This window comes from Nannospalax galili, unplaced genomic scaffold, assembly GCF_000622305.1.
Source record: "Nannospalax galili isolate Female #2095 unplaced genomic scaffold, S.galili_v1.0 scaffold412, whole genome shotgun sequence".
Lineage (NCBI taxonomy): Eukaryota > Metazoa > Chordata > Mammalia > Rodentia > Spalacidae > Nannospalax > Nannospalax galili.
The window spans coordinates 1,869,025-1,885,625 of NW_008331547.1; the positions used below are offsets into that span (position 1 = coordinate 1,869,025).

Sequence of the window (16,601 nt, forward strand, 5' to 3'; positions counted from 1 at the left end):
AGAGAGAGAGAGAGAGAGAGAGAACTGTACATTTGGGAAGTGTTTATAGAACAGAGTAGGAAAAGAAATAAGGCCTAGGGCTGCAGCTCAGTGAGGAACATGTTCTGCTACGCACAAAGCTGAGGGTCTCATCTACACGAACCACATGAACAAGAAGTAAAACTAGCCAATCACAAGGACAAACGGCTACACCCTGGTTTTTGTAAAGATGGACGCAAAAAAGTATTTCCAGAGGCTCACAACGTTTTCTTCTCTCAGCTGTATAAACTCTGCTATGAAAACTCAGAATTAAGAGCAAATGCCTCTCAAGCAGCTTTGGGTTCTTTGGGTTCTCATTCTGCTCTCATCACAAGGTCAAGCTGTTCCCTTGGTTATGACAAGCTTCACCCAACACCCTCTACAGAAGTCGGCAAGGACCAATTAATGTCACGTGTTAAAATCACTTTTCTAAAGCACATACCTATCAACAGAAACAAACTGCTTTGAACAGATGCTCAATAAATAACTATTGATGAACAGAGAAGCTGTCATACAGTTCCAATAGTCACTGTAACCTGAGAGCCAACTGTTGGGTTTTATAGGAATGAATTTTACACACGTACATAATCTAGCCTAAAGACTTTTACCTAACCTTGAAATCAAAAAGTTACTGTTTATAGGAGCTGGAGAGACGGCTCAGTGGTTAAGAGCACTGACTGCTCTTGCAGAGGACCTGGGTTCGATTCCCAGCACCCATATGGCAGCTACAAGCCATCCTTAACTCCAGTTCCAGGGGATCTGACACCCTGATCTGACACCCTCTTCTGACCTCTGCAGCAATGCACAAGGGTACACTCACATACATGCAGGCAATACACTCAGACACATAAAATAAAAATAAAATATTTTAAAAAGTTACTGTTAGCCAGGTGTGGTGGCGCACGCCTTTAATCCCAGCCCTTGGGAGGGAGAGGCAGGCAGATCTTTGTGAGTTCGAGGTCAGCCTGGTCTACATAATGAGTTCCAGGGCAGCTAGGGCTACAAGGAGACCCTGTCTCAAAAAGACCAAAAAAAAAAAAGTTACTGTTTATAATGTAAACAAGTTCCTAAACTATGTGCTCCTCTCATGACTAGGGCATAAGACTTCAATCCCTCAGGGGCTCTCTTTATGCTCCACCCAAGACAGTGTATGAATTTGTGTGCATGAGAAATCTGCTGTTGTGTGATACTGGAGGACTAGGGATAAAAGGACAAGATTCTCTGATAAGTTAATGGTATGACTTCTACGTCACCATTTTGTGGAGAAGCTGTTTCAATAAAAGAATGAGCAACGTCTTGGCATGGGGGCTAAGTTCCAATCTGAAGGAATGGGTACTCAGGAGTTTGGGTCCTTACCAATGCTAAGTCAGGCTGACGGTTTATTTGGTTTGGTTGTTTTTTTTGGTTTTTTGTTTTTCTTTTTTTGAGACAGGGTCTCTGAAAACCCCAACTGGTCTAGAACGTGTTAGGTAGATCAGACTAGCCTAGATCTGTCTGCCGCTGCCTCCCAAGTGCTAGGACCAAAGGTGTGCATTCCCCATCCAGCTTAGGCTGTCTCTTTTTAAGCATCAACTTGATGTGATTTAGAAACAGTAGAGAGTTTCTTTCTTTTACACATCTATCATAACATAATCCATAAGATTCACAATGGCACAAAGGATTGCCTCTTAGATCAAAGATGACTGAGGATGATCATCCAGGGCCATGGCTTACAGGACTCTACAATCAGACCACTGATGAACAGGCTGACTAGCAAATAATGCTGTTAGGGAAGGCAGAGAGAGACATTAGCACTGCCAACTGGCTGAGACCATTCTAGTAGATACAGGTGATTTCAGATTCCAATGGTTCTTATTTATGTAAAAAAAAAAAAGTTTGATGATTTCTTATCCCAAGATGTGCTTCATGGTTTTGTATACTTTGATTTTAATTTTTCCAAACCTAGGTGTGATGATACACATTTGTTATGCCAGCATTTCAAAGGCAGAGCCTTAGCTACAGAGCAAGCTGGAGACCAGTCAAGGGACAGGTGAGACTTTTGTCTTACTAGTCCCACTTGGCACCTGGCACTCTCTCTCCTAAACTGGGAAGAGCTCCTTGCAACAAGGTGCATGAGGTTTTAATCTCTTCCATTCTTACACACTGCACAGTAAGAAGTCAGTACCTGTCAGCTGCTCCTTCAGTCATACCTTGGATTATGATAAATGAGCCCACTAGTGTTTAGAGCCTATAACCACATAAATTTCTTGTGGTAAGCTGCATACCTCCTTTACACTCTCATACAGAATTATGCGAATCGCTCTTCCCCAGTCTTCCAGAGAGCCAGAACCCAGGTGAGGAAAATTATCTTCCCTCTTTCAACTGGCACAGCACTTTTCGTGGCTTTTATTTTCTTAGTCTAATACATATAATCATTCAATGTATGGCATCTAAAATCCCGTCGGGAGCTGACAATGTACAGCAAACATGTAAATGAACATCATCTATAGGAGAAATTGATTTGATTGTTTTATTTGAACACTGCACAAATGAAAAGAATGAGAGACATTTAACTGCCATATAAATTAATAGAATGCTATTATTGGTCCCTTTTTGATCCTGGATCAAAGCCATTAAATGCTAATTGTCTCTACAGGTGACAGTCAAATGGGGCTTCACGCAAGCTCCACAACTGAGCAATCTGAAGATAATACAGTAGAAGAGTCGGTATTGCTCTCAGCCTTGACTACCCAACAAGGCAGGAAGCGATGTCTTCTTACTGCTCTTTGCAATTAATCTTAGACACAACAGGCGGTGCTCCTGGAGAGCCTGGAGCTTAGAATTTGATTTTTAAAGTTCCAGCATTCATACTGAAACCACTAGGCATCAAGAAATTTTCTTCCTGTTCTGAACATTTTGTCTTAATTTCTTTTACCATCACTTAACTAGTTTATGCCACTTACCTTTCAAGGGTTTTTCAGATTTATGAGAGTGGGGGTGGGGGGGGATAGCAATGCACAAATGGGATCTAGAAAAGCACAGGATAGCTATAAAAACAGCCCATCCATCATCTCCACATTCTGATTCAGAGACAGCAGTGAAAGGGACTGTTTCCACACCGTTCACCCTGTGCATGTACAAAGGTTTGCTCCATCCAGAGCACAGCTGAAACTGATTGATTAGCTGCTAGGGGAAAATCAATACAAATATCCGAGAAAACACCAGCCTGTGAATTCATTCCCACCCCAACAATGTCCTGGGAGCTGTCTGACATGTTTTTCTAGATATCTAAAATGCAGCTACGTCAAACCCAGCAATCCCTAAGATTTAAAAAAAGGACGGGGGGAGGGGGGGACTGAATCAGCAGAGACGAAGCATTGTGGAGCAAGATTTCCCCAAACTCAAATGTTAAGACTTGCTCCCCAAACTGCAAAAGAAAACATCAATGAAAACATCCAGGATACCAGGGGCCTAGGGTGAGAGAGAGAAGAGGGAAAGGGGCAAAGAAAGCAGCCAAATATATATGCTTCATGTGCAAGAAAAAATAAGGCTTCTAGTTAAAAACGTAATTGTGACTTCAAGCTATCCTGTCACAGAGAACAGGCACATTCACGCACGCTTTGGCATCGAATGTGGACTGAGCAGTCTGGACACTGTGAGAAGCCATTCCATTCAGAATGGTTTCCTGACAGGTCTCCATTCTCTTCTGAGAGCTTGCTTGCCTTGGGGTTGGCGTTTGGAATCCTCATTCATTATGCTAACAGGAGGTGATTTTTTACAAAGATAAAATGTTTTGTCGATATGCTAGTCAGGAGGAAATTACATTCTTACCTACTCTCTGCCACATGGCAGCAAACCTGGCTTCTAATCCCAGACTACACAGGTTCCATTTAAAATAGATAAATTAGTACTACTAGCACACAGTGGCCATTTAAGGAAAGAACATACCATGTGGTGACACAACACCTATCACTCCAGACAGGGGTTAGAGGATTGCTATAGGTTTGAGGCCAGCCGTGTGATCCACATAGCAAGTTTGATGCCCACAAACAGCAAGGCTTAGTCTCACAAATCATTAAAGAGAAAGGAGAGGGCGAGAGATGGGGAACAGATTATTTTATGAGCAGAAGTTTCATTGCATAGACAGTGACTTTAAATAGAATGCTAAAATGTGCTGCATACCCTAGACCAACTGTCTCAGAGAAACTCCTCATAGAGCCATGTTTGTCACTCATTCTAGGGCAGGCTTTCTAAATCATGTTAGGACTTGGGAATTTAAGGGGTTTTAGCTCAAAAAAAAATACTGACAGGTGAATTATTAAAGAATAAGCAAAAGTCATGAAGTAAGAATAGCACAGCACATTTCTTCTACTATGTCTATCTGGAAAATTAGCTCCATGATTTTAAAGGCAAACGCATGAATTCTATGAGACAATTAAAATTCCAAGATCTTTTGCAGTAAAATGATTAATACTACAAATTAGTTTATATTGTCAACAAGTCACAACCTGAAGTCACCCAAGAAGAGGCAAGTTCAACCGAAGAACTGCCTCCATCAGACTGGTCTGTGGGCATGTCTGTAGGGCTTTTTCTTAGTTGCTAACTGATGGAGAGCACCCAGCCCACTGTGGGCAGTGCCATCCCTAGGCAGGCGTGCCTGGGCTGTGTAAGAAAGGTGACTAAACAAAGCAGGGACGGGGCAAGCGGTGGGCAGTGCAGCCTTTGCTTCTGTTGCTTCCTCCAGGTTCCTGCCCCAGTGCCTGGGTCGAGGTCCCTCAATCATAGGCTGTAACTTGCAGGAGGAAACATACGCTTTCCTGTCCAGCTGCTTGTGGCCAGGGTGCTTATCACAGCAACAGAAACCCCACCAGACAGATACTAGCTCACTTGTTTACAGTATGAGCTACGGAGGTATTTCTCTGATGAGAGTAGAAGCCCATCCTTCTGTAAATTCACATTTCTCTGACTCAGAGGAGGAAAGGAGACTATCATACTAAATTGCTCATGGACGGAGAAACTTTTCACAAAGCATAAAGCAAAAGAAATGCCAGTGAAGGAATTATGGGCCTTTACATTTTTGTTATGGATGCTCCAATATTCTCACCAAATTAGACTTTTCCTCCTGGATTCATTGGTATCCCTTCAATTGAAGGGGCTTATCTCCTTCACCCCCTTACACATGGCCAGCAAATTACACACATCACCTAGAATTCTTACAGCAGACAATGATAAATAACAGTGATGAGAAACCAGGGCTTAGGAGATCTGACAGGCAGCCTGTTCAAATCACCTGCCAGGTGAGCATCAGAGCAGTGTTAAACCAAAACTGCCTATATCAACAGGCAACAAATACCTGACAACTTCCTATTTTCCTGCGTACAGTAGTTCACCTAACAAGATGCAACCTCAGTACTTTAGTAGTAGGACCACATGCCGATGAAATGAACTCAACAGTCCAAAAGTCAGTTATTTCAACTTCAACTATAAGATGCAGATAAATGGCATTAAAAATAAACTTACACTGCAAACACTCTCGTTAGAAATGAAAAAAAAACACATAAATAACTACTGATGACAATGATGGTGATCTTCTGGTATATTTTTTCCTCTATAAAACAGCCAGTAACTACTGCTGTTTCTTGTAATATGCTGAGTCTCTAATCTTAACTGGCCCAACTCACATGGACATGAGGACAATACTAACTAAAGTTCTACAGAAGGAACAGCAAGCTTACGTTGTTTAGAACACATCTCTAAAGAAAAATCAATGGGCTAAGAAGGAAATGTTTAGAAAAATTCTCTAACCACTTATAAAATTCATGCTTCTTTTCAGTCGTCTGAGACACAAGGGCATCCGTATAAAATCAGGAAGCAATCCTGTCAAATGTCAGCATAAGTTACAGGTAAGGATTGATCATGAAGGAATGAAAAAAATTCTTCATACATGGTCATTTTATAGTTTTATATTTTTCTATTTTTTTAAGTGAAATGAGAAAAGTTTTTAAGATGATATGCAGTTCCATCATGCTGAGAAAGCACAGCTTTGTGTAACTTCAATTGCAATGGTTGGTAGACAGATCACATGTTTAATAGCCCAACTGTCTGGGAGGTACAAGGGAAAAGCAAGCAGCAATCAGAAGGACCAACCAAGATGATCAGCATAGACTATATTTCCATCCAAACTTCTGACCCTTCCAAAAAATGCTTTCAGGAATCAGGTTGCAGAAAAGACAACCTGTCAGGATTATTCCTTAGAATGGATGGAATCTAGCGCTAAAAAGAGTGTTACAAGAGTCAACAAGCTCCCCTTGTTTCTCATCAACACAAGGCAAATGTGAACATAGGAAGAAAGACACCAAGCTAAGAATATACAGCTTAAAAGAACACTGGGATACACCAGTAAATGAGCCAAGGGTATGTATTTGTCTATTCAGGAAACACTCCAAATTTATGCTGATAAAAGCTTTAAATAGACTGAATGAAGAAATGTATCTGAAACTCAAACATCCGACATTTGGGTATGAAGCTCTGAAAACAACTCTCCAAGTCACTTCCTAAAAGAAAAAGTACATCGCCACTAACTATTAACCCACAAGATTAGAAGACAATAGACCGTCTGATGTTGGGTATAGAAACATATCACTGGTAAATGCACAAATTATAAACAGAGACAAAAGACGAAGTTCATGGTTTAAGCAGTTATGTGTCAACATGACTGTGACCCTTGTCAAAGATAAATCTTCTGTTTTCTGAGGGCTACCTAGACAGTCAGGTTTTCCAGTAGGCAATGATTCAGGCAAAGGTAAGCAGCCCTTGCAGAACACTTCTCTCAGTAGAACTTAGAGAAATCCTAAAACACTGCAGCCTCGAGGTTTGTGTTCACTCTGTCTTCCCTCCCTCCCTTCCAGTTTCCCTTTCCCCCAGTGTCGACGGGGATGACGAAGCCAGCAATGTGCCATTTACCTTAGGATGAGAAAATGGAAAAGTGGTACGAAACAGTGATCAATAACAATACAGCTTGAGAGATTAAATCTAATAGCATCTTCTGTTAGGTAAGTGGATATATTTATAATCTTCAAAAAACTACAGGAACAGGGGCCTTTTTAAAAGGACACATTGCTTAAAGATGAATGTGGCTTACTAAAAAGACTACCTTCACCCATAATCCTAGCAGCTCTTACCTTGAAAGGATTGCTTGGCTCTCTCTACTAGTTCATCAATTGGATAGCTGGCCAAATTTCCTCTGGCATGTTTAGTTTTGCAGTAGGTACAAGCATTCAGACACCTGTTCAAATAATAGCAACAAATAAGGCTCAAAAATTTAAAGACACTACACACATAAGGGGGAACAAACAATATAGTGGTATTTTAGTAACATTTGCTTAATTTATGAGATACAAAAACCAATTACCTACATGCAACACATTTAACTTCCATGAGGAAGAGAAATTTGTAATCCTGTGACTTTTAACTATTTGAGAATGGTTGTAGAAACTCACATATTATCCTAAAACACACAAATCTACAAGGAGCAAAGTTTATAAATACTTCAAATGATTAAACACACATACTATGAGGAGCCAAGTTCATAAGCCGCATGATTAACCACAAGAAACTCAGAACACAGTATTTTTTGTAAACAATTCCTTTTCTTTGGGCATTAAATAACCAGAAAATGTTCAGTATTGCTTATATGTACCTTTTATGTTAGAAATGCTTAAGCATACTCATCTAACTAGGAACTAACAATTTATAAATAAATGAATAGGCAACAGTATTCTCCTAAAAATCCTCACACTTAGAAAGTTTCAGATTATTTTTCAGTGAAAAATATTAAGATGCATACAAAGAACATTCTCTGGGTCACAGTCAGTCAGAACAGGAAGAATGGGAACATGAGTTGTGAGAAAAATAGATTTAGTCCCGTCATTTTCAGCCATGACTTAAAAGTTATTTTTACCACATTAAAATAGACTTTTAGTTCTAAAATGCAGTTTAAAGAAAATTGACAAAATAAACAATTTTTAAAACAGTCCTAGGCCAAAAAGATTAGGTTCAAGAACACTGAAGAAAACCAAAAGTGTCTGTCCCCTGTGACTCAGCTACGACAGGGAACAAGGCTCCTAAAAGACCATCATTAAACAAATGCTTTAAATTTTCACGTTGTAAGAGGCTGGAGAAATGGCTCAGTGGTTAGAGCACTGGCTGAATCTGCAAAGGACCTGGGTTCAGTTCCCAGTACCCACGTGGCAGCTAACCCCTGAACTCCAGTTCCAGGGGATCTGACACTCTCTTTTGGCTTCCATAGGCATTGTACACATGGGTGCAATTACATACATACAGGCTAAAACACTCATATATATAAAATAAAAATGAAGCCAAAAAATCTTTTAATAAGATATTAAATTTTCATATTATAAAAAATTGAGACTTTGATAACTGGACCTTATCAAATAAAAAATTGAGACTTTGATAACTGGACCTTATCAAAGCATAATTTTATTGGACCATAAATGTAAAATATGTCATCAGCAGTTAAACCAATAATATATAATTTCCGATAATTTTTTCTTGGAACTCTGCTGAACAGTAACATACACATTTTGAAATGTATTTTACTATTTATCCAACCACCCAACTGTCAAGTGCTGACACTCTGTTCCTCCCAAGCAATTTATATTTAATAAATAAATTTGAGGATTTTCTGAAATGTTGGCCCTTTCCATAACCTAGAAGGAGGAAATGTTCCCCCATGCTCTCCCAGAGTGAGTAACTCTTCTCTCCTGACTGAGGATAACACTGTTATACTTGACATGTTATCTCCTTTAGCCCTGCCTGGGTCCGGTGTTACCAATGGTGTCCACCTTACAGACCAGAAAGCCACCTAAGGCGTCAGATAAGCAACTTGCCCCGTGTCATGTAACAACTGGGGTTTAAGTCCAGGTTTCCCAGATCTCAGTTCTATGCAGCTTCCCTATGGAACCACTTCTCTGGAACAAATGTGCAGCAAACATCCTCGGGCTGGGTGGCAAAGTTTGCGCTTCATGGGCATGAGGCTCTAGGTTCCATTTTCAGTATAAAACAAGCCCCCAAATAACAGCAATGATCAGCCTGGCTACATAAAAATGAAAATAACAGGGGCTGGAGAAATGGCTCAGTGGTTAAGGGCCCAGGCTGCTCTTGCAGAGGACCCAGGTTTAGATCCCAGCCCCGACATGGCGGCTAGCAATCATGCATAACTCCAGTTCCAGGGGATCTGATGCCTCACGGGTGCACTTAGGTGCAGACAATACCCTCATACACATAAAATCAGAATAACTTTTTAAAAAGAAAGAAAAATAACAGGTTGTCACCCAACATGAGCACTAACCTAATACAACAGATATTCAGCAGTAGCTGTCCTCTTATCTAAAACTGTTTATTTAAAATGTGAGTTTCTCTCCTTTATTCTTGAGAAAGAAAGCCAGGCATCCTGTCTGGACTGGCCCAATCTTGTCCTTTTCATCCCTGTTGTCAGCCATTTTGTGTTTCTCTTCTTGCTGGGTTTGTGGCAAAATGTGTGACCTCACGTGACTTGTACAGTTTCAAATTCAGGAGTCAGTTCTCAGCACGGTCTGGGTGCACTGAAATCAGAGTGCTCTCTGCCCTTCTTCCAGCACTCCCATGGACTGGGACTGCCCAGGACCAGTGTTCACTTAGTTGAATGAGCGCTCGTCCAAGCAGGCTGCCATCCCTACCTCTAAGCTCCACTTCGCTTCTCTGTCCCATCCAAATGACGGCACTGTGAGGTGTGCGCACGATCTAAGTAGAAGTTACTCATATTTCTGACTTGGGTTCCTTTTTTGTTTTTTGGTCTTTTTGAGACAGGGTCTCCCTGTAGTCCCAGCTGTCCTGGAACTCACTATGTAGTTCAGGCTGGCCTTGAACTCAGAGAAATCCGCCTGCCTCTGCCTCCCGAGTGCTGGGATTAAAGGCGTTCGCCACCACACCCGGCTTGTGTTCCTTCTTAAAAGCAACTTCAGGGTTACCGAGTCAGAGAGAAGAACGGAGAAAAGGGAAGGAGGGGAGGGAAGCATTTTAAACACACCACGGGTGAAACATGGGAGCTAAACCACTTAGAAGAGTGTTTACATTTAGTACATTTGAAGTACCAGTCTTATTGCCTTGTGCAACTGGTTTTAATAACACTAAGGAGAAGTGCAATTACCCATGACAGGTGTGCCCAGCTTTGTGGGACAGACATGTTGCTGATGGTTTAGCTTAAAAGCCAAATGTGGAAACCAAATGATATCTTCCTACTGTCTTGTTTAATAATGGAGAAGTACATTCCTCCATGGAAAAATCATTCATGAAAATGTACTAAAAAGCTTAAATCAAGTGATATTCTAAAACATTTACAGGACTCAGAAAGCCAGGAAATATAAACATTACATTAGGAATGCAAAATAGTCTTCATCCAACTGCTCCCCAGGCTTGCCGGTGAGATGTTTTAGAGTCTGAACTCTTCATTGTGTAAGACGGATTCATTCTTCTCCATAGGTATCAAAGAGATGCTTGATATCGTTAGTCACCTCTTTTCAATACATAGTACTCTGTATTAAGGTCAACCCTTCTAAATGCATATTTCTGTACACATGCCACAACAGGACCAACACAAGCACTGGGTCTTCTAGGTTTTACTTCTTAACAGGGGACTGTTATAACACAGAGGAAAGACACACAGTGCCAAGTTAGAAAAGAATGAGCTTCTTCATGCTTCAAAGCCAAACTTTTCCATCACCAGGAACTGTGTTGACCAACCATTTCAACACTTCAAACCTCCCCTAAAATAAGGGGATTCATAATAGAAACCTTTAATAGGCAGTTTCAATTATCTGTAAGCAATTAAGCAATTGTCCAAGAGTAAGAACTCTGGGCCAGTTTCTTCAACTGTCAGAAAACAAAAGACCTTTGAAGTCTTGCTGGTGTAAGCCAAAACCAAACCAAGGTGGCCACTCAACTCAAGGAAGAGAAAGGCGCTCCCCAGCCCCTGGGCTGTGGTGGTCCAGGAGAAGGCAGCCCAGCACACCCATCAGCTGGCCACCCACCAGGAAACACCATATGATCAAGAGCAGAGAGATCAGCCTAGGCTCAGCAACACAACCCCACAGCCTTAAAAAAGCATCTGCAGGGAACCATTTTTAAACTACATAAACTAAACAAATGAAGTAACAACAATGGAGGGTCACAAGTTATGATACCTAAAAGGTTGAAACACGAGATGATGTGTGAATACCTCACCACATAAAGCAAATGAAAACAAACCCTTTCATCACATTTAGTCTTTTAAAAACATATTCGATCCTTTTTCAAAAAATTTTACTTTATGTTATGTGTACGCATGTATTGCCTGCATGTAGGTAAGTACACCCATGTTGTGCAATGCCCACGGAGGTCAGAAGAGGCTGTCTTTAAAAAAAAAAAACAAAAAACTTTTGTTACTAAAGTTCTGGGATAATGTAGAAACAAACCATTGTCCTAAAGCGGTGACTCTACTAGTATCTCTTTTTTGTTTCTTTTTAATTTTATGTATATGAGTGTATTACCTGCATGTGTAGGCGTACACCCATGTAGTGTAATGCCTGTGAAGGTCAGAAGAGGGAGCCAGATACCCTGGAAGTGGAGTTACAGATAGCTGTTAGCCACTATGTGGGTGGTGGGAATCGAACCCAGGTACTCTGCCCAAATGCAGCCAGGGCTCTTAACCGCTGAGCCCCTTTGAGACAGGATCTCCAGTTTGTCTGTCTGTCTGTCTGTCTGTCTGTCTGTCTGTCTGTTTTGAGACAAGGTCTCCAGCAGCCCCAGGTGTCCTAGAACTCCCTATGTAGACCAGGCTGGCTTTGATCTCAGAGGGCTCCACATGCCTTTGACTCCAGAGTGCTGAGACTAAAGGTCTGTGCTACGAAGCCCCCCACCCCCTGTATCTTTTTGTAATGAAGGGAGACACTGTGGGGAGTAGTGTCCTGTTTCTGCTTCTCAGTCAAAGAGAAAGTTGAATACGCAAAACATACTCAGAATGAAGTACGAATCGCTGGAACCACACACTGCAGTCTCTTCATACAATTTGATCCTTATTTATTTTTAATCAGTTGTTAGAAGTATAAAATCTTTCTCAAAGTTTGAAATGTGATCAAATAATGAAGGGTCAGCCTTGGAAAGCCACGATGTAGTCTGGCCATGCTCTTCAGTACTGAAGTATCAACAAGGAAAAGAAAAATGGAAATCCAAGAAACAGAGTTCCCACAACGCAAGGGGGGGCAGACCTGCTGCTAAACATCACTAACCCAGGCTTGTCACCTCAGTTTTAAAAGATTTTTTTCCAGAGAAAGCACCATGTGTTGGAGCTATGGAACACATACAGGACATCCTAGAGCCCCATCTGATGAGATCTTCAGATGACGAAGCACACCTGTCTATTAAGGTAAAACTCCAGATCAAGGGGAACCAGGACATGGGAAACATGGCAAACCATGCCTCTCCCACTGGAAAAGATCCCTTCCACCTGTATGACCAACTTCCTTCATCTCTCAGAAAGCCAGAGTTTAACCCTGGTAACAATGTTATCATTGGCCGTGCCTTTTCTGGACTTCCTTCCCTCGTACATAAAAAAAAAAAAAAAAAGATGCACTGAAAAATTACAACTACATTTTCCCTTTTCAATCCCTATTAGCTCCACTCTTTGCTTCAAAAAGCTGTGTTAATGAATTTTAACTCCATTTTCTACTCTCCTTACCTGAAGGAATAATTCTTACCGCTATCACAATCAATCCCCATAAAACTCACAACCTTTAGAATCACTTTGGGACAAAAGGTAGTTAATAATAGCAACAGAATATTGCTAAATTCTTGCCAGACACTAAGCTATGCATTGTTTACCATCAGGACAGTGCTGATGTAAGAGGCATTATCTGGAGCTTTCAGAGAGAAAACTAAGGTTCACAAAGATTATAAAACTTGTCCAAAGCTACACAGTCAAATCAAAGACTCAAATCTTCTCCTTCCTCTTCTTTCTGTGATGTTGGGGACCAAGCCCAGGGACTCACACTAGGCAAGCTCTATACCGCACAGCTACACCCACAGCCCACAACCCAATCCACCTTGTCTAAACTCTCTCAGTACAAATTGTAGGCTGTACTTCTCTAATGACAGGACTATCTTCATGCGAGAATTCAAAATGACTGAACTCTCATTTAAACAACTTTACAGCTGGGGTTGAGGAAATGGCCCCATGGGCAAGAGAGTTTGCTGAACAAGAGTAGAGATCTGCTTTTAAATCCTTGGCACCCATGTAAATAGCTGGGTGTGGCTAGGCAGCACCTATAACCCTGGTGCTGTGACTGGGTACAGGAAGGAGGATTGCATGGACTTTCTGGTCACCAGTCTAACTGGAGGTTCAATGAGACCCTGGATCAAAGGAATAGGGGGTAGAGCCATAAGTAGAAAACCCAACTCCTCCTCTGGCCTCCACATGTGCCGGAGTACCACATGCATAAAACATACAGACACACACCACACAAATCCTACAATTGACTTCAATAGCATGTAGCAATATTCAACTTAGTCTGTCACAGCCTTGAACAACAGTGTCTTGTATACCATTAGAACGCCAATAAAATATCTGATGCTGTTGAGAGACTTCACAATGGACTGGCTGGTTATCAAGGTGATGCTTGGTTCCCCAGGTAGGGCATGTGCTAAGGGGGACAGTCACAAGTAAGACACACTGGCAGGGAAAGGCAATTCAGATGCTTATACTACTATTTTAAAGAAAACCAGACAAATACCAAAATAGGAATGGTAACAAGAATGAGTGCTCACACAGGGTTTCAAGAAACTTGCATCTTGCTAGCATTTCTCAGGATACAAGCACAAAACCATCCAGGTTCTAGAACCCCTGCTGTGGATCATTCTCTACCAGCTCTCTAGGCTTTCCTCTTACTTCCAGAAAAGCTTCAGAATTTAAGATGCACAGGAAAAAGTAGCAAGAAAAGAACTCTGCTTAACGGAGAACTGGCTACTCCATCAACTGACGGAGGTGCAGAATGAACACCATTCATACGTAATGGAAATAATTCTAGGTGAACTGTGAATATCTTCTATTTGCAGCTAGTGGTTTGCTCCATGGGAAACAGCCTCGTGACCAAGGAGCAGCAACTGTTTTCTGAATGTGTTTACTAAAGAGCAAGGTGAAAGACAATCAATTCCACCCACCAAAAAACATACCCTTTCCTAAAAACTGTCTTCTGTTTCATCTGTGCAGTGTTGCAACTACCTGAATAAAAAGAGTGGCTCTTAAATTTAGTTTTAGAGAATGGGCCCAAACTCTGAGGACACTTGTTCCCTCAATATTTCTTGGAACTATCTGCCCCTGGAATTCTGTCAGGCCCCACCCATGATTCTAGTCAAAATGCTTTCTTCAGGTTTGGTTGGGGAAGTAAAAGTTTAGATCTACCCTTATCAAACCATCCAGTCTTTTCTAGTTCGAGAATATCTCACACACAATGTAAAACATCATTTCTTAATATTCAGACTTTCAATGAAGATGGCCAAGACTGCCTTTCAGCATTTGGAGATGATAGTTCTCAGGCACACCCACATTCATTCATTATCTTTTTTGCAAGAAGTAGCAAACTGAGGCTCTCAGAAGATAAGATTAGGTGTCTCTGTCACAAGACACAATGTTCAGTGAGCTTGGCAAGGTTAATTAAAAGTCATTAGTCCAGATTTTGTTCATTTCATAAAACTCATTCCTACATATCTACACTGTTATTTTTTGTTTTATAAAACAATAACTGTAGACAAAGAATAAAGGAGGCAAGATACTACTGCCTATTCCCAGCAAAGACTACAGTGGAGACAGTTGTAGTTAACACATAGTTTTGGCTTTTGAAGCAGAGCTATCTCAATGGCCATTAGGACATAGCCACCCCCCCAAACCCAAACACACAAACACACACACACACACACACACACACACACAGTGACTCTGTTACAGATCTGGACTTACAATGATAGTCTAGACTAAAAAGGACTCGGGATTCAGCAACTATAATACTTTCTACTGTCTCTGCTTCCCTGGGCCTGAGAGAACCCCCCCTGCCCCCCCCCCGCCAGGCCTCATCACACCCACCACACCTTGACTCCCAAAGCCTCATTCACCCTCCCATCTCTCCAGGTGTTCTCTCCTCCTAGTTTGGGTTCTGCCCCATTCCTTGTCTTGGGGGCCCAGACACCTGAGGAACCAAAACTGCTTCCTGATCCCTTTCATCCAGACCAACATAGTGCCTTCTCTGGGCCCCAGGAGCATTGATTCTAGGCCTGGCCCCGCTCTCACCTCCCTCTGCTACCCTGGGCCTGCACCACCCACCAGCCTCTTTCTGGGACTTGGGGCCTGACCTTTCTGCTTCCTGAACTTTTGCATTCAGAACAACCCAGCTCCTCAGTGAAGTTCCCAGGAGTCCTTGGGGCCACTTCCCGGCCCACCTGCTGTTGCATGTCTGAATGTCACAGCCACAAGCTGCCCAAGGCCAGCAACATTCCTGGGCCAGTCTCCCTGGCCAGTTCAACCCCCAAATTCCTGAAGCCAAAATCTTTCCTGGGGGGATCCAGACCTTAGGAGAAAGCCTGAAAACATGTGACTCTCATCTGAATTTGGCCTCTGTGGGAACTCCTGAAGACAAAAGCAATCTGGCCACTCCAATATAAAATCAAAAGAGAGAACCGGAAGCTTAGAGGAACCAGCTTTTCATGCCCCAAAGGTAAACCACAAAGACACATAAACTTCACAAAAAGAAGACCTAAACTCGAAGGCCTAAGTCTCACACAAGAATTAGAAACTACAAAAGAAATTCACAAGTCAAAATCAAAGAGAAAAAATAATAACTTGAAAAACCAAAATAACATTTCCCCACCAAATATCAATAGTCCTCTAGAGGAGTACAATGAGAAGCCCCTAGAGATAATGCAGGACATGGAACTCAAAAGAACAATTATAAACATGATAGAAGAATTCAGTGAATTTACAGAACACACAAAAAAAGAAATCAAAGAAATTAAGGAAGATAGGGATAAACCTCTGAATGAACTCAGAAAAGAGAAATATCGAACAATACTCAGGCTGAGATGATGAAGGAAGTGAAACACTCAGTAAGCCAATTAGAAACGACACGAGAAAGCCTCACTAATAGGATGAACGAAATGGAAAACAGAGTATCAAGACTGGAAGATAAAGTGGACAAACTAGACCACTCAAGGGAAGATTATGAAAAATTTAAGAAATCACAATAATGGAATATGCAGGAATTGTGTGACACCACAAAAAGACCAAACTTACGAATCATACGCATGCAGCAAGGAGAAGAATCCCAAGATGATGGCATGGATCAGATCTTCAACAGAATCATGGAAGGAAATTTCCCAAAATTGAAGAAAGACATGCCCATACAAGTACAAGAAGCATATAGAACACCAAACAGACAGGACCAGAAAAGAAACTCTCCACGGCATGTCATAGTAAAAACACTAAACGTACAGAACAAAGAGACAATACTGAAAGCTACAAAAGA

The 16,601-nt window shown here is 41.5% G+C and overlaps 1 protein-coding gene across 1 annotated transcript in view; it reads right to left on the reverse strand.

Annotated features, from left to right (window-relative positions):
* Positions 1-16,601, reverse strand: part of Cdkal1 (CDK5 regulatory subunit associated protein 1 like 1) — a 651,069-nt gene that overhangs the window by 377,830 nt on the left and 256,638 nt on the right. The window contains exon 7 of the mRNA XM_008826690.2: positions 7,179-7,282. Within this exon, the coding sequence (XP_008824912.2) occupies positions 7,179-7,282 (104 nt within the window). The remainder of the gene's footprint in view (positions 1-7,178; positions 7,283-16,601) is intronic.